Here is a 25,738-nt window from a genome sequence, read left to right on the forward strand (position 1 = left end):
CCATGTAAACTATCACATAATTCACAATAAAACATTTTTTAAAAAGCATTGGACTGCTCACCAAAGGTCAGCAGTTCAAACCCACTTGCCACTCCTCAGAAACCCTATACACGGTCGCTAAGAATCAGAACCAATTCGATGGCACTTAGCAATAACAACATACTTTAGTTTAAATTCACCCACTCCTCACTTATTTCTATGGGATGGCCACATCAGATCACATAAAGGAAGATGACTACATCAGCCTATCAAATTACATCATCACATAACTGCCAACCACTGAGAATCCTAACCCAGCCAAGTTGACATATAATCTTAATAGCCAGCATGACTCTTGCCTAGCACCTTGGTGTTCTTTACTGCCATACATTACTCTGCCAATGTGCAAAATAGTCTGATAGTAGAGTTTTTACTACTTTTCTTGTCATCAATGCTAACTGTTGGATAATGAGACCGTCAGTAAGTGAGGAGTTGGTACTTAGTGGATAAATCTTTTCATTAGAAAGGCAAAGAGTGAATACTGAAAATGGGTTTATAAATGATACAATGAAATCCGAGGCTTAGCTAGCTAATGTCTGTCAATTTAAGTGAAACGAGAGTGAAACAGACAGTATTACCTTAGCAAGACAAAATAAGATTCCTACAATTGATTTGTAATTAAGTTTACCTGTCATTTAAATATAATTACAATTACAAACAGAGTTTGGTGGTTACCCAAATGGTATATTGTATTACATTTGGAAATGTGTTCCTATTTTTCAGCTTTCATTACTATGAATCTTTTGGGCCAGACCACTAATGTGTGGATAGGGTTACAAAATGATGATTATGAAAAATGGCTCAACGGAAAGCCTGTTGTGTATTCTAACTGGTCTCCATTTGATATATTAAAGGTAAGGTTAAAGATTTATTTCCTATAGAAATGATTTTAGCATGAGCTTCTGTTCAAAACGTGTTTACTAAAGCTTTTATAGACATAAACTTTTATGTCTGTTAACGTATTAATTTTTAATAGTATAATTTCATATGCTCCATAAATGTAATTACTTTACTCATCATGATAATTATTTATTTTGTAGGTTATGAAATGAGTTGTGAACAGACTTAATAAATGCAAATAGATGAACAGTAATTGTGTTTTAATCAGAAAATGATGTCCTAAATAAAAACTTCAAAGACCTATTTTTTTGGTAACATTTATATATTCTTTTTAAGATTCCACATCATAGCACCGTAGAAGTTCAAAAACATATTCCTCTCTGTGCCTTGCTGTCAAGTAATCCTAATTTTCATTTCACTGGAAAATGGTATTTTGAAGACTGTGGAAAAGAAGGTTATGGGTTTGTTTGTGAAAAAATGCAAGGTAAGAACTATATTTTTTTAGTGCTTTCATTTCCATGGCTTGTTTGTCTCTTCCATATTTGTTTTTCACAACTTTATAGCAAACAGTTTTGTAGCTAAGATTGCATGACTCTTATTCTTTGAGCTTTGCATAGATTTAGTTATTTAATCCTCCACTAACCCAGGAGTCCTGGTGTGGTGCTGTAGGATAAGAACTCAACCACAAGGTTGGTTTGAACCAACCACTCCTTGGAAACGCAACACAGGGTAGCTATAAGTCAAAACTAACTCTATGGCACTTAACAACAACAAATCTCAGGATTATGCCAAGAGTTGGGTTCTTGGGACTGTAGAGGCCACTTGGGTGTTGACCAAGGTTATGCATCCATTTTAGTCATGCTAGAGGCTTTCCTGGTGTGGTCCTGTGGGTTAATGCGCTAGACTGCAAAACTGTTTGAACTGCAAGGTCGGCAGTTCAAGTTCACCAGCTGCTCCTCGGAAACGCTATACAGGGTCGCTATGGATCAGAACGGACTCGACGGCACTTCACAACAACAACAGAGGCTTTATTGCTTTGTTCTGAGGTTATATGCTTGTTCAGGTAATAAAAAACATTGAAAGAATGTTGAAAAGAGTTAGGGAAATAAACCAAGTCATGCTTATTTCCTTCTTGGCAATTTAAAAATAAATGTCATCTGTAGCTAACTATGGCATGCATCCACGTTTCTACATCTGATGGCCTAAACCACAAGGGTTTCTGGTGTGAAATACCAAAACCATGCTATTATAGATAGTGTGTCCTTTAGTGAGAATAACAATAACGTCAGCAATAGCTAACGTGTATTTTGTTTTTACTGGTGCTAGACTTCCTGTGGAATCCTCGTGTGGCGCTGTGGGTTAATGCACCAGACTGCAAAGCCGTTTGTACTGCAAGGTTGGTGGTTCAAATTCACCAGCTGCTCCTCGGAGACCCTATACAGGGTCGCTATGGGTCAGAACCAACTCAACAGCACTTCACAACAACAACAACAACAAGGCTTCCTGTGGAGTTCCGATGTGGTGCTGTAGAATAAGCACTGGACTGCAAGGTCGATGGTTCTAAATACTATGCCACCCTAAAAGGCCAAAATTTGTGACTAGAACTGTGAAACTTTGAACAGCCTAACATACAAAGAGGCCTCTAAAAGTTTGTGGGGAAACAGAATTTTAAAATAATGGTATTTTCCCACATTTTGACACCCTCTTACATAGATTCTTACTTAGAATATAAATTAAACTTCTTAAGGCTACATAAATGTGAACTCTTTAATATATTCAGTAACAGTCAACCCGTATACCTTGGTTATCTAGTGCTGCTATCCCAGAAATACCTCGAGTGGATGGCTGTGACAAACAGAAATTTATTCTCTCACAATTTAGGAGGCTAAAAGTCCAAATTCAGAGCATTGGCTCTGAAGAATGGTCCTTGTCTCCTTTCAGCATCTGTAGGCTCAGCTAGCATTTTGCAGATCTCATGTGTCCTGCCATCAGTCTTTCCCTGGAACTAGAAGTTTTCCCTGGATCTAGTGCACGAATCCCCAAAGGACACACTCCACTCCCGTTTCTTCTTTCTTGGTAGTTCTAAGTAGACTCTCTCTTCACTTCTCTCTTCATTTATCTTTTGTAAGCTAAAAGGTGTTGCATCAGATCAGAGTCATACTGGGATTAAGGGTGGTGTGGCATTGTAGTATAAGCACACTGGACTGCTTACTCCAAGTCTGGTGATTCAAATCCACCATCTGATCCTCAAAAACCCTACACAGGGTCATTGTGAGTCAAACCAACTCAATAAGACAACAACGACAACCCCACCTTTAATCCTTTGATTGGCTTATCACATCGTCACATACCTGCCAGACCTCTGAAAATCATGACCCAGCCAACCTGACACATATGAACAGCCCTGGTAGGATAGTGGATTATGAGTTGGACTGCTAACCGCAAGGTCAGCAGTTTGAATCCAACAGCCACTCCATGAGAGGACGATGGGGCTTTCTGCTCCCATAAAGATTTACAGCCTCAGAAACCCTACACAGAGTCACTGTGAGGAAGAACCGACTCTATGGTACACAGACAGCAGTGATAACAATAACAGCAATAATAGCTAACATCTTTTTCACTTTTACTGGGTGTAGGATAAACGCTGGGCTGCTAACTGCAAGGTTGGTGGTTCAAACCCACCAGCCACTCCTAGGAAACCGTATGCTTGATCTATATGAGTTGAAACGTACTCTACAGCACTTAACAACACTTCCTGTACCATGTCACCCAGGAAGGCCATACTTTGTGACTGTGAAACTTTAAGCAGCCTATTATATACAAGCCTTCAAAAAGTTCATGGAAAAATTGAACTTTTCAAAATGGGTGTTTTCCACAAACTCTTTGAAACCGCTTCACATATGTTCTTATTTAAAATATAAATTAAGCTTCTTAATGTTATATGCTTATGAACTCTTTAATATACTCAGTATCAGCCCATACTTAGAAAAGCAGTTCTAGGTAAGTTTCATGGTTTAAACCAGTTAGCAGCCAAGCGCTTTATCACTGTGCCTTCACCACTGGGCTCCTTCTCATAGTTTACTGTTGTCACTTAAATATAAGGAACTGAAAGATACAGCAGAAGTATCACGTTGTTAAGTGCTGTCAAGTAGTCAGTTCTGACTCATAACGACCCTGTATAGGGTTTCTGAGGAGCAGCTGGTGAGTTTGAACCACCGACCTTATGGTTCAAACCAACCTTGAGATCAAGTGCTTATCCTATGGTGCCACAACAGGACTCCAAGAGTATCATATTGTTGTTGTTAAGTGCTGTCCAGTTGGTTCTGACTCATAATGACTCTGTATAGGGTTTCCGAGGAGCAACTGGTGAGCTTGATCCGCCTACCTTGAGCTTCAAACCGACTTTGCAGTCCAGCACCACATGAACCCACAGCACCACACCAAAAGTCCAAGAGTATTATAGGAGAACAGAAGTATTAAAGACCACTGCACCCTATGATGTATCCCTAACCAGAAAAAAAGCTCACATGAAAATTGTGCACAATATATGTGCACAGGGGAAAATGTCCATGTGGGAAAATGTCCACACAGAAAAATATCCACATAGAAAAATTCTCATACCCAATTTTCGTTAGGGTTTGTGTTTGGGTTAAGGCTCTGGTTAGGCCTTGGGTTTGGGTTCAGGTTTGAATTTGAGTTTATTACTTCATAATATTGTGCATATGAGAATTTTTCTGGTGTGAGCAATTTTCCATGTGAGCATTTTTCTTATGCACATTTATGACAGTGGGCTTTTCTGTGCACAATTTTTGTGTGTGCGCTTTGTTTCATAGAACTGATGTACCTGGCTCTGGGCCTTGGTTTTATAAACATTATTATATTTATAAATAGCATTATGCCAGAAAATCCTCCCAATACTATGAAAAGGGTGGAAGTCTACCCATTTTATGGGTGAGAACCTGGGTAAAGATGAACACACTCAGGGTTTCTTGGTTAAGTACAATGATGCTACTCTCCTAGCTTGATATTGGTCTCTTCTTGAAATTTACTGTGACTGTTTTTTCCCTTTGCTATTTTTATAGCTGGACAACATGCATGTTCTTCTAGAGACAATATAGAAGAGTGATGGTTTAGCATAGGAGCCACTTGTGGGCTTGAACCACCAATCATTCAGTTAGCATTCCAGCTCTTATCTTGTTATTAACTGCCATTGTGACCCTGTAAAGGGTTTCCAAGGCTTTAAAGTCTTATCTTTCTTTCCATGGAGTGGCAGGTGGGCTCAAACTGACGATCTTGTGGTTTGCAGTCCAGTGCTTATCCTACAGTGCCACATATAGTAGAAAAGAAACAGTCCAATCAAGTTGGTTTTCACATCACATATGCAGAGACTTTCAGTTTTACTAATTTTTATAATTTTTAAATAGCTACTCAGGTGTATGTTTATATTATGCCAGTAACCTTAGACTCAATACATTGACTGGCAAATAGATTTGCAGTGAAGAGTAAACCGATGATAAAAATGTGATCTGCCACAATTTAGCTAGTAAACAGATTAATTTTACTTTTCTTTTATAATATGTATTACTGCCATATTGAGGTAATATTTTCCGGTAAAAGTCAAGTTCCCACTTTGGCTTTGTTATTGGGGAGAGAAGGGCGCAACAACCAGCATTTATTGAGGTGCCCTCTGTGTTGCACCTACAATAGCGTGTGCACTATATGGATGTCTTGTTTCATTTTACGACACTCCTCTAAGGAAAGCCTTTCTAATTTCTTATAGACTTGAAATATGAAGTTTAGAGAAATTCATATGTCCATGTAATAAAGCCAGGATGCAGAAAGAAATATAAGACACTCTCGATCAAGTGGTTTGGAAACATACCTTGTTTTTATGTTTATGTTTTCTAAACTTAGCTTATCGTAGTACATGATATAATGTATAGCAAAAAGTCAAATGCACATATTAAAGAAGAAACATCTGTATATAAAGCACAGGCTTGGTTTTCACATGACCACAGCCCCAGGAACACATAAGCCCTAATGAACATATGTGTGAAAACCATGCCTTTTAACTTAGAAACCTTGACTTTGACAGACATGACCTTAATAGTAGCTTTATAAGAACTGTGTTTAGTTCTGAGCATTGTATTAACTTGTGGTTGTTGTTAAGTGCCATCGAGTCAGTTCTGATTCATGCAATGCTGTACAGGGTTTCCGAGGAGAAGTTAGTGGGTTTGATCTGCCAACCTTGTGGTTTGCAGTCCAGTGTTGATCCTATAGCGCCAAAAAAATTCTTGGACTTTACATATGTAAACTTTAAACATGATAGTGACTATCATGCTGCCTCAAAGTTTAATGAGGTGCTGTGTCTGAGAACATCCATTTGTAAAAGTATGTATGTAATACGTGAAAACACAGCACATATCTGTATTTGGTTAGTGAATATTAAGTTTGGCAAGGGCAGTCTGTGCTAGGTGAACACACCTAGTGGAGTGAAACCTGCCTGAGAAAATTGCCATCAGTTCCCCCCAACAATGATCCACTTTGGATCTTCAAAAATGGGAAATCTTCCAGAAATACTTCAGTATACGTTTACAGTTCTGAGGATAATTCTCAGCATCACCTGCAATTTCAGGCAGTGACGTTGTTTTGAAACAGTCAATTCTGGGAAGAAAAGTTCTCTGATGTTAACAGCCAGGTGCTGTTGAGTTTGATTCCCACTCACGATCCATGTGTGTCAGCATGGATCATGGCGGCAGAGGTTCATGCTAGGTGTGGCCTCCCCCTTTCTCATCCAGATGCTACCAATGATTTTTGTTCTTGTTTTGTTCTGCTCTAGATGCTTCTAGGCACGATGTAAGTGTGTCTGATGTGTATCCAGTCCCTGATATTTTAGAATACGGAAACAGGACTTTCAAAATAATTCATGCAAATATGACTTGGTATGCAGCCATGAAAGCCTGCCTGGTGCATGGAGCAGAACTGGTCAGCATTAGAGACCAATATCATCAGTCTTTCCTCACAGTTATCCTCAGTCGTCTCGGACATGCCCACTGGATTGGACTGTTCACTGCAGATGTAGGTGGCCTAAATCCTTTGGAGTATCCTTGCAAAATTAAGTTTCATATTTAATCCCTAAATGATATGACACTAAATTTAGTAAAGAAATTGTTCCCAGAAATAAGAGTAAATGATTGAAACCATCGGTTTACATAATAACTACCGACCAACTTTATTAACAGCCTGTGACTACAAAATAAGGCTGTATACCTTTTTTTTTTTTTTTTTAGAGTAAACACCCACTTGACTAACTTCTGAATGCAAATATCCTTCAAAGGTTCTCTGAGGATTTCTGACTTTCCCAGAATACAGCCACATGTGTGCACTGGAACACACCTTAAATGGAAGCACCTGCATTTGGGTAATTTGTTATAGTTAAGGCATCACCCAAGGTCCAATGAATCATGCTTCCTACCAAGAAATTTGGTTATTAATTAACTCAGTACTCCTTGAAATTAGCATATGATTTGGGGGATTTTTCCCCTCTAGGGATTAAAATTTCTTTTTTAGTGAAACAATCTATTCTATCCTGTTTCTTAGTTTTATTCCACAAAGTTACTCACTGTCAGTAGTTCCTTGTGCATCATCTAGGAATTTTCTACATGTAAGGGATAACTACGTATGTCATTTTAAAACACAAGAGGCATCATGCCATATATATGTACTGTCTTGGAATTTGCTTTTCCATTTAAAATACCTTTTACAGCTTTCCATGTCCAGCATGTAAAAATTGAATTCATTCCTTGTAACAGGAGCGTGTAAAGACGTGACACGTTTTTTAAAAATCATTCCCATGTAAATGGTCATTTGGTTCTGTCCAGTTTTCATAATTATAAATAATGTATAGCAAATATCCCGTGTGTTCTTGTTGTTAAGTGCCGTGGAGTCAGTTCCGACTCATAGGGACCCTGTACAGGATTTCAGAGGCTGTAAATCTTTATGGGAGCAGAATGCCTCATCTTTCTCCCGCGGAACAGCTGGTAGTTTCGAACTGGTGACCTTGAGGTTCACAGCCCGATTCGTAACCACTACGCTACCAGAGTAGGATAAATTCTCAGAAGTGAAATTGATGAGCGTGCTTTTACATTTAAACATGCTGTGCAAAACTGTTCAATCAGAGTTGGCACCAGTTTATATGCCAATAACTATGTGGTAGTATCTGGTTTCACCACATCTTTGCCAACCCTGAGTATTATCAAAATGTTAATTGCTGCCAGTGTGTTAGGCAAAAGAATGATATTTCTGGTTGTTTTAATATGTATTCTTTAATTATAAAAGTGATTTAGTACCTTTACATGCTATTGGAATTTTTTTTTTTTTTTGTATCAACTACCTACTAGATTTCTTTCTATGTGTGTGTTTCATACTGTTCTGTGAGAGTACTTTAAGTAAACTGGTAAAAGAGATATTTTCCCATTTTGATTTTTACTTTAATTATTTTATTTTTGTATTACAGAATGTTCTAACTTTATATAGCAAATTTTGCCTTATGGCTTTTGTATCAGACTTAACCAGATGTTTCCAAACACCGAGAGGGCATAAAAAATGTAATCAAGATTTTCTTTAACACTTTCATGTTTTCAATTTTATACTTAAATCTTTGATCAATCTGAATTTTTCTTTCTTTTTCTTTTTTTTTTTTTTTTTGGTATAAAGAATAAAGTATTGATTGAACTTCATTCATACTGCTTACTGGAAAAATATGGCAACAGAAGATCAAGAATTCCACAAAAATTTTAAAAAGATAATTATTTGTGATAGATCCTTCTTTTTGTCAGGCCATATTCACAGTTGCCCTTAAAAGAGGTGTGGAAATTCAAATCCATGTACATGGTGTGGACTGCTCAGCAGGAAATCACAGCTCACTTTCCTTCCACAGAATGGTCTTAATTTTGACTGGACTGATGGTACCAAATCCACTTTCACTTACTGGAAAGATGAGGAGTCATCCTTCCTTGGCGACTGTGTTTTTGCTGACCCCAGTGGACACTGGAGCAGTTCAGCCTGCGACTCATTTCTGCAAGGAGCCATTTGTCATGTGCCCTCTGGTAGGTTCAGTTCTGTTCAACTCAAGAAATACTTAGTGTGTACTTACTGTGTGCCAGGCACTGTGCTCACAAGGAGAAGATGAGTAATGAGAAATGTTTGCCTGCAAAGAAGCCTCTGATTCTGTCAGTGATGTCATCACAGGTTACACCAGGTATTGATGTTGAGAGTCATAGAGTCGGTTCCAACTCACAGCGACCCAGTAGAGGGTTTCCGAGGCTATAAATCTTTACCGGAGCAGAAAGCCTCATCTTTCTCTTGCAGGACTCCTGGTAGATAAGCATGAGCATGGGATTAGCAGCCTGACTCATGACCACTCCGCTACCAGAGCTCCTTATAGATGATCTGCTGTACTGTCCATTTGATTCTGACTCATTACAACCCTAGATGACAGAGTTAAACTACCCCATAGCGTTTCCTAGATTGAAATCTTTTCTCCCAAGGAGCGACTGGTGAGTTCGAACTGCTGACCTTTCAGTTAGTAGCCAAGTGCTTAGCCATGCATAGAGACCAGAGTATAGGGAGGTTAAGTAACACACCCACCACAAGACAGGAAGAAGTGGCAGAGCCGCTTTAACTTCAGAGAGCACACTTAAGTCAGACACACCTCAATGTGGATGTGTTTGACTTAAGTGTGCTCTCTGAAGTAAATCCGTTCCTTAAAAAATGTCCCTTATTTATGTTATATATGTAATGGTAAGGAATCCTGGTGTAGCACTGTGGAATAAAGCACTGGATCACAAGGTTGGTTTGAGCCTCAAAGTCGGCGGTTCAAACACACCAGTGTCTCCTTGGAAACCCTATATAGGGTCGCTCTGAGTAGGAATGATGCGATGGTACTTAACAATAACAACAACAATGTAGTGGTAAAGGATCCCTGGCGGTGCTGTGTGTGGTTACGTGTTGGGCTGCTAACTGCAAGATTAATGGTTCAGACTCACCAGTTGTTCCACATCTGGAGAAAGATAAGACCGTCTGCTCCCATAAAGATTTAGTCTCAGAAACCTTACATAGAGTCACTCTTGAGTAGGAATCGACTTGAGGACAGTGGGTTTGGGATGCAGAGTTATGTTCTGTCATCTTTAGTGAATGCACTCTTTCTCTCACATAGGCTTATTATTATGTCAGGATTTTTTAATTTGTGATATTCAGTACTACATTTGGTAAAATTGGAAGTTCCTTTTGTCAGCATCGTTCAGCTGCCAGTATTTCTATGAATCCCATCACCATGCTTTTTCCAACTTCTAGGGTAATAATTATAAACCCAAATGAATCCAAGACGCTATGTACTAACGTCCCTGTTATGTATAGGTAAAGATTATTTCTGTCACAAATGCTGTGAACTCATCTTGGCTTTGTAATCATTTACAGTAAATACAATCTTTCTGAGTTATACCATAAAAATCTCACTACATATATTATTTTGGTCTTTCAGACTACAATGCAATGTTTATCTCAATAAATGAACACAGCCACCACCCTGAAATCATAACTGATTTTTGTTCATAGAGACAAGACCATTTGAATACCCAGAGTTGTGCTCAGAAACATCTATCCCCTGGATAAAATTTAAAAGTAATTGCTACAGTTTTTCTACAGTTCTAGACACTATGAGCTTTGAGGCCGCTCATGAATTTTGCAAGAAGGAAGGTAATTCTTTTGTGATGGTAAAATTCTTTCTCTGTGCTTTTTCTTGACATTTCAGCGAAGAATGTGGTTTTCTTCATTTGTCTGATTATATAGTGACTTTAGGAGCAACAGAAACAATTGAAAAAATACTGTTGAATTTGCTTTTTTAGGGACAACTAATATATGAAACTCATAGTCCAGTATAGAGTTGGAAAGCATGACATGATGTCTCAGAACACTGCATGTCCCCAAGAATATGTCCCTCTCAGATGCATTTGAATTATGAATTTTTAGTGTTCCCTAAATTTTATACTTCTAACTTAAGTACAGCATGTATCTTTCAGTAAATGTGGCTTTAGTTAACATTTAAATTTTTTAATGTTCTTATATACAATGGGAGTTTTCCATTTTCAAAGCATAGACTTTATTGATTATGGTAGAAAGAGGAATTTTAAAAATTGTGTTTATATGTAAACATAATAATTTGTGCATTTGCTATTTGTTTGTTTTATAGGAGCTAATCTTTTAACAATCAAGGATGAGGATGAAAATACATTTCTCCTAGAAGAACTTTTTGGTTTTGGCTCTTCTGTCCAAATGGTTTGGTTGAACGCTCAATTTAATAGTAACAGTAAGTGATTTGGGTAGAGGAGAAGAGAGGGCTTAAATATATGCCCACGTTTCAGGCTGCTGATAGTGGTATCTGTGCATCAGAAAATTCTCCTTAGGTACAATATTTGCTGTGGAAAAACAAAATGATTGCTAGAGCCCTTTCTTCTAATAACGTTGTTGTTGTTCAGTACCCTGTATAGGATTTCCACAAAGCAGCTGGTGGATTTGAACCTATGACCTTTGGTTAGCATTCTAGTGCTTATCCTATAGCATCACACCAGGACATTGCTAGCCCTTTAAATCAGGGGTTGTTGTTGTTAGTTGCCATCAAACCGGTATTAACTCATAGCAACTCTATGTACAACAGAATGAAACACTGCCTGGTCCTGGGCCAACCTCACAATTGTTACCATGCTTGAGCCCATTGATGCTGCCACTTTACCAATCCATCTCACTGGGGGTCTTTCTCTTTTTCTCTGACCTCCACCTTACCCAATATGATATCCTTCTCCAGCGACTGGTCTCTCCTGACAAGATGGCCAAAGTATGAGAGATGAAGTTTGGCCATCCTGGCCTCCAAGGAGCACTCTGGCTGCATTTCTTCCAACACAGATCTATTGGTTCTTTTGGCAGCCCATGGCACTTTCAGTATTCTCCTGTATCAGGGATTGTTGTTGTTATGTGCTGTGGAGTCGGTTCTGACCCATAGTGACCCTGTACAGGGTTTCCAAGGCTGTAAATCTTTACGGGAGCAGAAAGCCTCATCATTCTCCTGCAGAACAACTGGTAGTTTCGAACTGCTGACCTTGAAGTTCACAGCCTGAATTTCTGCCAAGGGTAATTTATTTATAACATCATTTGCGGGCCATTCAAAGTCATAAACTTAAAAATCAGCCTCCTATATTTGGTCAAACGTTTAATTGTTGTTGTTGTCAAGCGCCATCAAATCAATTCTGACTCATAGCAACCCTATATAGAGCTTCTGAGGAGCAGCTGTGGTGAGTTTGAACTGCCAATCTTGTGATTCAAACTGACCTTGTGGTCCAGTGCATCATCCTGCAGCGCCACAGACTAATATGAAGGCTGGAACTTCAGTTACCTTTGTAGGGCCAAACCAAATGATTTCTTGAGCTTTATATGGCCCGAGGGCCGGGCGTTCCCCCACCCCTGCTTTTAATAATCTCCAAATCCCCCCTCCCCCCCAAAAATAGACAAAATAACAACATTGATAAGCACTGGATCTATTGGTTGGTGGTTCTGACCCACCAACCATTCCTTGAAAATCCTAAAGGGGTTCGCTATGAGTCAGCGCCTACTTGAGGACACTTAACAACAATATACTTGCTTTCATGTTGTGAAAGCTGCTTGGCTTGCACTTTGTGTTCGCAGCCCTCTCATCATAGCATAAGAAAACCATATTAACTTGAAAATACTCCAGGTTTCTAAATGGTATAAAAATACAATACAATTAAAGAAAGGTTTCAGGAATAAATTGTATTGTTAGACTTATTATTTGCTAGTCATATAAACCAGAATTTATAATCACATGAAAACATGACATTCTTCATTTAATTGATAGTTATTGAAAAGTACTTGTAAAGAAAATTATTTTGATTGGTATGGAGACCTTGTTACAGTGATGTGTCAAGATGAGGAGTGTTTGATCACTGTTGTTGTTAAGTGTCATTGACTCAGTTCTGATTCATAGTGTGACCCTGTATAGGATTTGTTGTTGTGGTGTTGTGTTGTTGTTGTTGCTGAGTACCATGGAGTCGTTTCCAACTCATAGTGACCCTGCACAGTGTTTCTGAGGCTGTAAATCTTTACAGGAGCAAAAACCCTCATCTTTCTCCAGAAAAGTGACTGGTGGGCTCAAACTGCAGACCTTGTGGTTTGCAGTCCTGTGCTTATCCTACAGAGCCACCACCCTCCCTTTGACCACTGGTATTTGCTCAAGGACATGGTTTGCAATTGTCAGCACACAATATTAATAAGAAAGCAGCCTACTGTTGTTAGTTTCCATTGCGTCTGTTTCAATTCATAAGTGGTGTGGACTGCTCAAATGGCATTGGATGATAATGTCAGCAGGAAATGATGGCTCAGTTTCCCTCCACAGAATGGTGGTGACGCCATGGGTTACAGAGTTTTCCTGGCTAGAATCATAAAGAAAGCAGGTTACCAGGCCTTTTCTTCTATGCTAACTCTGGGTGGGTTCAAACTGCCAAACTTCTAGGTTACCAGCTGAGCATAAACCACTGGCATCGTCTGGGGACCTGAAAAAGCACACTAACTTTCAGTACATTTCACTGCTGATATAAACGCAGCTCCTTATTGCCTTCACATGGGATGGGCCTCGCCCACCCTACTCCCATGGCACATCACTGGCTTGCCATTTAAAGATATTCCCATGAAATTCTTTTAGAAAATGAACCCTTTTGCAATGATACAAATGTTAGAACTTCTGAGGACTTTTATTAGTTTATTAAATTTTGTCTTTAAGTTTATTTTAATGATATTTTAAAATTCAAATCATTACAGTAAGAAGCAGACCATCCTAAAACACAGGGTTGTTCACAAGGCCACAGGGGACAGGGAAGCTAGATTAATGGAAATGGAACAACCAGAATGAAAATAACAGGAATGTTAACACAAATTGAAAAATATAACCAATGTCACTGAACAATACATATTGAAATTGTTAACTGGGAATGTAATTTGCTACGTAAACTTACTTTGACTAGAAACACAACAAAAATGTATAGTTTTTAAATCTAAGAATAGAAAAATAGACCCATTCAAAAAAAAAAGAGTCCTGGTGTGGCACTGTAGGATCAGCACATTAAAACCCAAGGTCAGCAATTAAAACCCACCAGCCACTCCTCAGAACCCTATATGGGGTCACTATGAATCAACCAATTCAACTGTAATACTGGTGTGGCACTGTAGGATCAGCATTGGACTGCAAACCACAAGGTCGGCAGTTCAAACCCACCAGCAGCTCCTTAGAAACCCTGTTCAGGGTCACTATGAGTTGGAACCAACTCAACGGCACTTAAAAACAATAACTCCTTGATAAATAAGAGAGTGTCATTAAATTTGGTGTTCCTTTTGGTAGTTCATTCCAATCTTAGTAGAATCCATACTGAGTTAGCCATTTTTCCACAGAAGAAACCATACAGTGGTTTGATGGAACTCCCACAGACCAATCCAACTGGGGTGTTCGGGAGCCAGAGACAGACCTTTTGAAGCCCCATCTGTGTGTTGCCCTGAGGATCCCGGAAGGACAGTGGCAGTTAGCTCCGTGTCAAGAAAAAAAAGGATTTATATGTAAAATGGAGACAGGTAAGTCTAGTCAGTGGGCAATTCTTCATCCTGATTCTACCCAGGTTAAAACCGCCCTAACTTCTATAGCATTTAAGATTTTTAAGTCCAAGTATTCAGGGAGAATTCAGGCAAGTTCTGACATTATCATTTTGTTCTTTACCACACAAATCAGAGATCACTACAGTTCCTCCTTTGTCTGACATGAAAAAAATTATTACAAAGCAACTTGACAATTAGATGGCTTTCTTGTGTTTACCTTATGAGCAGTGTATCCCAAACAAATAGAGCCAGAAATATAAGTCACCAAATTTGATTCTGAGGACTAGTACTCAGAATTTTAAAGGTGAATCTTTGGCTCCAGGAAATATAAAGGGCTTCAGAATGTCTGTGGAAAAATTTAATTGAATGATAATGAGATTTTTCCACAAACTTTTTGAAGCCTAATCATGTATTCTAGGCCTGGATATCTTTGTTTAGGAGAAGTAGGTGGAATTCTGTGTTGCAAGCCATATGTCATAAAAGTCAGATTTAACTTCATCTGGAGGTTGAATAGTTTATGGTGATGAATAAATTCTTTTAGAAATCTAAGTCAGAAAATTCAAATTAGTGACAAGCAATAGCAGAAATATCGTAGCTCAGATGTTAAAATGAATACTATTGACAGTGAATGATACTTGTGATAATCACAATTGTTTCTGGATGCTAAAATTATAAAAGAAAAGGGGGCATTGGCATGCCCTGCAATGTTGGAAAGGCTACAGAGAGAAATGAGATTTCAGAATCTCAAAGAACGAGAAGACTTTGAGGAGCTGAAACAGGAAGAATGGCGTTTTGGACAAAAGGCCCGGCATGACTAAAGATTCTAGAACAGAGGGTTCATGGTAAGGAGATGAAAATAAAATTGGACAGCAATGTAGCTGCTGAGCACAGAGAGCCTTCAATGCCAGGCTAGCATGCTGAGCATCATGGTGTCGGAGTCAGAGAATCCCTCTATGCACTGGCTTTAGATACTCATCCAGATGTACAGTGAAGAGCTTGCCATTTGAGTCATAGAAGCAGGAATAAAAAAGGATGGGATCAATGGGAGTAACCTTCTGAAGATGGAATCAACAAGTCTTGATGACTGATTAGATACAGTCTAATGAAGAAGAAAACAGTAGTAGATGTCAGCATCCATATTTGAAAGACCAATACAGTAACATCAATTCTATGGAAAACATAACTAAGTAAAACATTTAAGCATTCAGAACAAATAAATACCTCATATTAGTAAAGTACTTCAAAGCTTCCTATAATAAACATGTAACCTCAAGTATCCTTCATGGCAATTTACCAAGGTTGTACAGCAGAAAAACCAGTGACATTATAGATGAGAAAATTATTTGTCCATGTCAAGGACTGACTTTAAATTTTCTGCTTTTAAGTAGTCTTTCTACATCTGCCCTCTACCCTATGTTGTTAGGGACTGTGAAGTAGTTTACAGCAACCCCACACACAACACAACGAAACCTGCCCAGTCTTGTGTCACACATATGATTGTTGTTACACTTGAGCCCATTGCGGCTGCCACTGTGCTAATCCATCTAGATGGGGGTCTTCCTCTTTTTCACTGACCCTCCACTTTACCAAGCATAATGTACTTCTCCAGGGGCTGTTCCCTCCTGATAATTCAAAAGACACAATCATGCCATCCTGGTTTCTAAGGAGCATTCTGGATATACTTCTTCCAACACAGATTTGTTTGTTCGTCTGGAAGCTCATGATACTTCTAATATTCTTTTCCAATACCATAGCTCAAATGCATCAATTCTTCTGTGGTCTTATTCATCATCTACCTTTCACATGTATATGAGGCTGTTGAAAACACCATGGCTTGGATCAGACACAGCTTAGTACTCAAACTGACATCTTTGCTCTTCAACACTTTAAAGAGGTCTTATGCAGCAGATTTGCCTGATGCAATACATTGTTTCATTTCTTGACTGTTGTTTCCTTGAGTGTTGGTTGTGGATTCCAGCAAAATGAAGTCTTTGACAACTTTAACCTTTTATCAGTTTATTGTGATGTTATTTATTGCTCTAGTTGTAAATGTTTTTATTTTCTTTGCATTGTACTGCAATCCATACTGAAAGCTGTACTCTTTGAAATTCATCAGCAAGTATTTTAAATCCTTTGCTTCCAGCAACCGAAGTTGTATCATCTGCACATCACAGGCTATTAATGAGTATTCCTCTAATCCTGATGCTTCATTCTTCTTCATATAATCCAGCTTCTTGGATTATTTGCTCAACATACAAAACAAATAAGTAGGGTGAAAGGATACAACCCTGGTGCACACCTTTCCTGATTTTAAACATTCATTATTTCTTTGTTTGCTCAAATGACTGCCTCTTGGTCTAGGCACAGGTTTCTCATGAGCACATTTCAGTGTTCTAGAATACTCATTCTTTGCAATGATAAGAATGTTGTTTATTGGTCCAGAGGTGAGGATTTTTGTTTCCTTTACATTGAGTGAGATGCAATCCATACTGAAGGCTGTGGTCTTTGATCTTCATCAGTAAGTATTTCAAGTCCTCTTCACTTTCAGCAAGCAAGGTTGTATCTCTACATGTCAGGTTGTTAATGAGTCTTCCTCCTATCCTGATTCTTCATATAACCCAGCTTCTTGGATTATTTGCTCAGCATACTGGTTGGTTAAATATGGTGAAAGCATACAAGCCTGTCACACACTTCTTGATTTTAAACCATTCCCATGTTCTGTTCGAATAACTGCCTCTTGGTACATGTATAAATTCCTCATGAGCAAAATTAAGTGTTCCAGGACACTCATACTTTGAAATGTTTTCCATAGCATGTCATGACCCACACAATCAAAAGCCTTTGCATAGTCAATAAAGCACAGGTAAACATCCCTCTGGTATTCTCAGCTTTCAGCCAAGATCCATCAGACATCAGCAATGATATCCCTCATTCCATGTCCGCTTCTGAATCTAGTTTGAACCTCTGGAAGCTCTCTGTCAATGTATGCTTGCAGCCATTTCTGTATTATCTTTAGTAAAACTTCACTCGCATAGGCTATCAAAGCTATTGTCCGATCTCCACATTCTGTTGGGTCACCTCTCTTTGAAATGGGCACAAATATGAATCTCTTCCAATCAATTGGCCAGATAGTTGTCTTCCAAATTTCTTGGCATAGATGAATGAGTGCCTCTTGTGCCGCCTCACTTTCTTGAAAGATTTCAGTTTTTACTCCACCAATTCCTGGTGCCTTGTTCTTTGCCAATTCCTTCAATGCATCATATGCTACCTCTTGAAACGGTTGAACATCAACCATTTCCTTTTGGTACAGTGACTCTGTATATTCCTTCCATCATCTTTTGATACTTCCTGTATCATTCGATAATTTGCCCAGAGAATCCTTCAATAACGGAAGTCGAGACTTGATTTTTTTTTTTTTCTTTAGTTCCCCCAGCTTGAGAAATGCTGATCGTGTTTCTTCCCTTTTGGTTTTCTGATTCCAGATCTTTGCACATTTTGTTGTACTATTTGACTTTGTCTTCTCGAGCTGACCTTTGAATTTTGTCTGTTCAGCTCTTGGACCTCCTCATTTCTTCCATTTGCTTTAACATCTCTACACTGGAGAACAAGTTTCAGTATCTCTTCTGACATCCATTTTGATCTTTTCCTTCTTTCTTGTCTTAATGACTTTTTGCTTTCTTCCTGTATGATGTTCTTTTTACATTTTTATTTTATTTATTTTTAAAGTTTTTATTTTGAATTGAGTGATAATTTATATGGGAGAACATCAGCTTTACAATTCATCCTACTGTGTTTCGTTTCATTGCAATGATTACAATCCCCTCTATGCATCATCATTCAGCAGCATTTGCTTCCATTCCCTCTGTTTTTTTGTTTTTTGTGTGTGTGTGTGTGTGTGTTTTTATGTACACTGAAGCACTCAAGAATATATAACCATTCAAACGACTAAAGGGAATACCCTGCAAGCTTGCCTCTTGGCCGCCAGCATACAACCCCTCTCCCTATTTGAGTCTACAGTCCCCAGCCACTCCATCTCTCCATGTCATCATCTCTGCCTCCATCTCTGGCATCACTGCTTCTCTGGATAGAGTCCCTCACTCTGCTGTTCTCGCTTGATGGTCCCAGGGTCCTCTGCTCCTGGACTGCAAGTTCAACCACTCCCCTCCTGTTGTTACAAAATATCTGCCTGCTCATTTCCAACACTCACAGTCAGTTCTGATAGCAGTTATTCACTATTGAACCACAAGAGTCTTGTCACCATCTCCGTTCACCAGCCCCATCTAGATAGGTGGTTGGAAACCACTCAGTAGAGATTCTACCTTCCTCTGTACCCTCTGACTGTATGATATTCTTGATAGCACCCCACAACTCTCTGGTTTTTGGTCTTTAGTGTTTAATGTATCAAATCTTTTCTTCAGATGATCTCTAAATTCAGATGGGATATATTCAGGGTCATATTTTGGCTCTCGTGAACTTGTTTTCATTTTCTTCAGCTTCAGTCTGAATTTGCACATAAGCAATTAATGGTCTGTTCCACAGTCTGCCCCTGGCCTTGTTTTGGCTGATAATATGGAACTTTTCCACTGTCTCTTTCTACAGATGTAGTCAGTTTCATTTCTGTGTATTCCACCTGGTATGGTTCATGTGTATAATGGTCTCTTATGCTGTCCAAAGAAGGTATTTGAAATGAACAAATCATTGGTTTTGCAGAATTCTATCATACGATCTCCAGCATCATTTCTGTCACCAAGGCCATATTTTCCAACTACTGATCCCTCCTCTTTGTTTCCAACCTTTGTATTCCAATCACCAGTAATGATCAATATATCTTGATTGCATGTTGGATCCATTTCAAATTGAAGAAGTTAGTAGTGGCTACTACAAGAATAAGCAAGTTGTTCACCAGGAAACCATCAACACAAACTATCAAGTCCCTTCAAGACAATCACCCCCCTCTAAGACTGAAACTCAAAGGGAACACATGAGCAGGCATGCAAGCTTGCTGGCATTGATCTACTGATGAGTGAAAGAGGGGGAAAGGCAGCAATGAAAAAATGGGCTGAGTTCAAGCACGTTCCATAGACTCACATTGACCTGGAGATGAAAGAGAGAAGAGGAAGGACTGGTTGGTCCAAAGTGTGGTGAGACCTGGGGACACCTGAGCTCAAGGACAAGGACATAGCCACAGAGGGCTAGAGCTGAGAGTGAAGTGAGGGGAGATGCACAAGAACACCCAAACTTGTAGACAGTATCCGTTTGACCTAGACTCGATGGCTTGATAATCAGAACTCGACTAGTGGAAGATAAAAAAGAAAACAAGTTTTGATTAAGGAGACAAGGGTAAATTGCTACAATTTGATGAACTTGAACTATATTCATGGAGGTAGTAGCTCAAAATACCAACAGAGAGGGGAGGAGTCTTCACATCAAGTATCAGTGCTATCCGCTCTGTATACAGGGTAGATAGGGACGGGCAACTTAGACATTGGCTACCTAAAATGACGGGCTGATAAAGGCACGAAGTAACTAGCTTACAAGGTTTCAAAAGGGAGTTTAGTGTAAGAGTGTGTGGAGGAAGATCGAGTCCCCACTGAATTGTTTTCATCTTGTCTAGATGGGTCTGGTAAAAAGAGATGGGGATGAGATTCTTATGATTCAATAGTGAGCAATTGTTATCATGACTATTTGCAACTGTCACAATTGTAAAGGTAGAAGTTTTGTAACAAAAACTGGGGAGTAGTAAATCTTACAGTGTAGAAACAGAGGACCCTAGGACCATTAATGGACAAGAGAACAAATGGAATGTGGGAACTTATCCAGGGGAAACAGCAGCGACACCAGAGATGGAGGCAGAGATGGGAACATGGAGAAGGAACAGCTGAGGACTGTAGATTCATGAAAAAAGAGAGGGACTGAGAGCTGGTGGCCAGGAGGCAAACTTGCAGAATGTGCCCTTTGGTGGTGTAAATTATTATATATGCCTGAGTGTATTTTTGTTTGTTTGTTTGTTTTTAAAAAAACTAAAATGGAGAGAAATACTGTTTACTGATGATTCCTGGAGAGGATTGTAATGAAACATATGATTTGTTGAATGTAAAACTGATGATCGGCCCTGTATACTTTCACTCAATTCACAATAAAAACTTGGAAAGAAAAAAAAAAAAAAGTTGATAGAATTCTTCTATTTCATCCTCACTGACGTTAGTGGTTGGTGCACAAATTTGAATAATAGTGGTATTAACTGGTCTTCCCTGTAGGCACATAGATATTATCCTATCACAGACACCATTGTACCTCATGACTGATCTTGATATGTTCTTTATGACAATGAATACAACACCATTCCTCTTCAATTTGTCATTCCCAGCATAGTAAACCATATGGTTGTCAGATTAAAATGGCCAATACCAGTCCATTTCAGCTCACTAATGCCTAAGATACCAATGTTTATGCATTCCATTTCATTTTTGACAATTTCCAATTTTCCTAGATTCATACTTTGTACATTCCATGTTCCAATTATTAATGGATGTTTACAGCTGTTTCTCCTCATTTTGAGTTGTACCCCATCAGCAAATAAAGGTCCCGAGTGCTTTACTCCCACAGGCTTTACTCCATTCACGTCATCACTCTACTTTGAGGAGGCAGCTCTTCTACCACTCGTCTGTCAGTTAGTCATACTGTGGTGGCTTGTGAGGTGCTGTGATTCTGGAAGCTATGCCACAGGTATTTTAAATACCCTCCACAGTGGACATACGTGCTTCTGTGCCCCACAGTGGACAGATGTGCTTCCAGACGAAGATAGACTAGGAAGGAGAGCTGAACTACTTCCAAATATTTAGTCTCTGAAAACCTTATGAATAGCAGAGGTCTTCTTTGTAGGCATATGGATATTATCCTATCAAGATAGATCGTGAAATACTATTTTTGATGTTGAATGCAACACCATTCCTCTCCAATTTGTTGTTTCCAGCATACTAAACCATATGATCGTCAGATTCAAAATGCCAATACCTGTCCATTTCAGTTCACTAATGCCTAGGATATCTATCTTTATGTGTTCTATTTCGTTTTTGACAACTTCCAAGTTTCCTAGATTCATACTTCGTACATTCCATGTTCCAATTATTCATGGATGTTTATAGCTGTTTCTCTTCATTTAGTGTTGTGCTCCATCAGCAAATGAAGGTCCTGAAAACCTTACTACATTCATGTCTTCATGGCTAATTCTACTTTGAGGAGACAGTTCTTCCTCATCTGCATTTTGAGTGCCTTCCAACCTGACTTGCTCATCTTCCAGCACTCTTATCTGACAGTGTTCCGCTGCTCTTCATAAGGTTTTCCATGGCTAAACATTCACAAGTAGTCAGTTTCTCCTTCTTTCTAGTCTGTCTTATTCTGAAAGCTCCATTGAAACCTGTCCATCATAGGTGACCCTGCCGGTATTTAAATTACCAATGGCAGGCCTTTCAGCATCACAGCAAGGTTCAATTCACCATAGTACCACAAACTGATAAGTGGTGGCCACTGGCTATAACCTGAGAAGAAATGCTCTTTACCAGTCCTTTTTAAAGTGGTCTCTTCTCTCTCTCACACACACACACACAAATGTGATTTCAGTCATTTTGATGCAAAATTATCCAACATTATTTTAAATTGTAAAAACAAGCTGTAAAACAGAGTCATGCTATTTCTGGTTCTTTTAAGCTTATGAAAGAGAGAACGGGTATATATAGTTCACAAAGCACTTCCTCTACTCACAGATCAATTCACTGATCACGGGATCATTCTCTACATCATTTTCTGGATCTCCACCTTGAGCAGAAGAATAAAATAAAATAACCTGTTAGCGTAGAGTCAGTTCCAATCCATGGTTAGGTTATCCCATATGTATCAGAGTAGAACTGAGTTCTATATATAGCATTTTCAATGTCTGTAATGTTACAGAATTCCTGGTGTGACATTGTAGGATAAGCAATGGACCGTGAACCACAAGGTTGGCAGTTCACACCCACTACCTGCTCCTCAGAAAGCCTATACAGGATCGCTGTGAGTGGGGACCGACTCGGCAGCACTTAACAACAACCTCAATCTTACAGAAGTAGTTCACCACCAACCTTTGAATGAGTTGCCAAGCTAAAATCTCTTTACACCACCCTGAGACCTTAACCAAAATCAATCTAGTGCCTTTGAATTCATTTCAACCCAGGGACCTTGGTTGTTGTGAAGTGCCATCGAGTTGGTTCCAATTCATAGCAACCCAGTGTAAGGTCTCTGAGACTATAAATCTGTTTGGAAGCAGAAGGCCTCATCTTTCTCCTGAAGAGTGGTTGGTTGACTGAAACCACCTACCTTGTTCGTAGTCCTGTGCATATCTTACTGGGCCACCACAAACCCCACCTAGGGACTTTAGCAAAGTTAACATTTTGAAATGATTCTACTTTAAAAAGAAACATTTTTACAGTAGAAAGTTCTAAAGCAGGAACCCTTTTTTTTCATATGGGAGAATTACTATTTCCCAAGATTCTTGATATCCCAAAGTTGAGGCAATGATAACATACAAATACTTGCATAGAGGTAGGGAGTCATCATTGTTAGGCAAACTCCAACAAAGCTGTGAGTTCTTGGAAGCAGGGACTATATTTAACTCATTTATATTCTCAGCACAGTAATAAAATTGGATGTGAGCACTTTGGCTTTAAGAAAAAAATTAGTGGAGAAGATGTGTTTGTGAGTATCAGTGATAGCCACTATAAATCAGGGGCCAATAAACTTTTCTTATAAAGGGCCCAATAGGAAATATTTTAGGTTTGGGGGTCCAGAAAGTCTGTCACAACTACTCAACCGTGCCCTTATGACACAAAAGCAGTCAGAGACAGTATATAAAGGACTGTGTGGTCAAGTTCCAATAAAATATTTATACAAACAGGCAGCCAGATTTGACCTGTGGGACATAGTTTGCTGACCCCCTAATATCAATAATGAAATAATTTTACAGTGTTAAGACAAAAACTTCATCTCAGTACCTGTGTGTGTGTGTTTTATTTTAGGTATTCATGTTCTAACAGAGCATCCAGAAGAAGGTAGGTTTGGGACAGAAGGGTACATTGTGATTTTTCATTTTGATAGTAAAATAAAAAGTAATTGTGTAGCAGGCATTGATGTGTTCCTCTCTCATCATCTTTCAGGACCAAGTCACAGCATTGTACCTCTGGTTGTAACTCTGACACTGTTTGTAGTGTTGGTAATTTCCATCCTCTCCTACCTGTACAAGCACAATCGTGGTTTCTTCAGGAGACTCACAGGATTCAGGAATTCTTACTACCCATCAAACAACTTTAGTACGGTGCATTTAGAAGAGAATATTCTCATTTCTGATCTTGACAAGAATGATGAATAATAATGAAGTCCGACAATGCTGGAGCCAAGAAAAGGATCCAGTAAACAAGTCTGTGAGGCAAATCTTCTCCACATTTCTCTATATAGACCAAATGTCATTGTCGTGTAGACTATGTTGCTATTTTCAATGATTCTGAAATGACTACTGGTTTTGAATTGTGGTCACATTAGGTGGATGTTAACGAAATTCATTTCCCAAAACTGCAGTCTGTTTTTAAAAAGGAAACCGCACAATGGTTATTTTTCAGAAAGACAAGAACTATAAAGAAACTCCCTCTTACAGAGCTCTCAAACCACTGTGAATAACAGTTTGGGTGTTCATATGTTTCTGCTTAAATTTGTTTGGGAATTTTTGAACTAATCTTATACTTCTTCAAACATTTACTTATGCCCATACCATTGAAATGGAAAGAGAGGGAAAAGCAGAATACATCTTATAGTCTGACACTTGTGTATGAGAGGAAAAGGAACAGCCATCTGAGAGGTTTCTTGTTTATATTTAGTTTAATCATCATTAATAGCAAGGTTTGACGAATACAAATTTCTAAGTTTAAAACTCCTAAGTTCTGAGTAGGAAGTTAATATTTAGGATGACATTTATTTTTAGTAGGTCTATTCCCTTTCCTTCAATAGTAAAGATATTGACAAGCAAATCACTTTCTTAAGCAGCTTTTTTGAGCTAATTAAAGTGTGGCCTAAAACCTTTATATTGCTTTCTCTCACTAATTTGTTTTTAAATGAGACTTATATGTCTTTAAAACCTGCAATAATTTATATAAATTACAATATAAAATCTATGGGAGCTGAGGACAAAACTTTCTTTTTAATAGAATAAAAAATGCCTTTTGTATGTATAAGAACATTGGAAAATATTATTCATAATGTTAAATTCTATTTCCTCAACAAATACAAATCTTTGCTGGTGTTTCAATTACTAAGTGATAACTAGGTTTGTTATTTTACGATGTTATAGATACGCTGTTCTTAAGTGCCGTTGAGTGGGTTTTGACACATAGCAACCCTGTCTAGGGTTTCCAAGGAGCAGCTGGTGGGTTTGAACTACTGACCTTGTAGTATGAAATTCAGTGCTTATCCTACAGCACCATGCCAAGAGTCCATAGATAAGCTACAACGAAGTTATTGAGATTTTAATACTGTTAAAATTCATGGGCTTGATTCTGAACTAAAGGATATAAAATAGTTTGTAATACTTCTTAAAACTGAAAGATATAAAATGTAACTTTACATATTTTATGTTTGTGAATTTATTTATGTGAATTTAAAGGGTCTGAATTATAGTCTTCTTTGAGCCAGAAGAGGAGCAGAGAGGAATCTTGATAGCCTTCGGTATCTAAATGAGTTTCTATGCAGTGTCCTATAGAGTAAACGTGGTCGCTGGATGTCACAAATGATTTACTCTCAACAACTAACTGAAAGATTGGCAGTTCAAACCCTTCAAGAGGTGATGTGGAAGAAAGGCCTGGTTATCTTCCTTTGTAAAGATTATAACCAAGAAAACCTTGTGGAGCTCACTTCTACTCTGTAACACATGGGGTCACCATGAGTTGAAATTGACTTGATGACGATGGGATTCTCTGTAGTAAATTAGGGTTTCTGGGAAGCATCGTTTTTTGTATGGAGCCAGTTAGTGCTGCTAGTAGAGCATGATTAGAAACCTGACCTGATCCCATGTAAGGGAAGGAGTGCTGGTGATATAGGGTAAGCACTGGACTACTAACCACAAGGTTGG

General features: G+C 38.7%; 1 protein-coding gene across 1 annotated transcript in view; it reads left to right on the plus strand.

Moving 5' to 3' along the window:
* Positions 1-23,989, plus strand: part of PLA2R1 (phospholipase A2 receptor 1, 180kDa) — a 184,167-nt gene extending 160,178 nt beyond the window's left edge. The window contains exons 25-33 of the mRNA XM_006872042.1: positions 763-893; positions 1,216-1,363; positions 6,719-6,957; positions 8,819-8,987; positions 10,495-10,635; positions 11,129-11,245; positions 14,392-14,568; positions 23,640-23,672; positions 23,778-23,989. Coding sequence (XP_006872104.1) covers positions 763-893; positions 1,216-1,363; positions 6,719-6,957; positions 8,819-8,987; positions 10,495-10,635; positions 11,129-11,245; positions 14,392-14,568; positions 23,640-23,672; positions 23,778-23,989 — 1,367 coding nt within the window. The remainder of the gene's footprint in view (positions 1-762; positions 894-1,215; positions 1,364-6,718; positions 6,958-8,818; positions 8,988-10,494; positions 10,636-11,128; positions 11,246-14,391; positions 14,569-23,639; positions 23,673-23,777) is intronic.
* The last annotated feature ends 1,749 nt before the right edge of the window (positions 23,990-25,738 follow it).

Source organism: Chrysochloris asiatica, unplaced genomic scaffold (genome assembly GCF_000296735.1).
Source record: "Chrysochloris asiatica unplaced genomic scaffold, ChrAsi1.0 scaffold00181, whole genome shotgun sequence".
NCBI lineage: Eukaryota > Metazoa > Chordata > Mammalia > Afrosoricida > Chrysochloridae > Chrysochloris > Chrysochloris asiatica.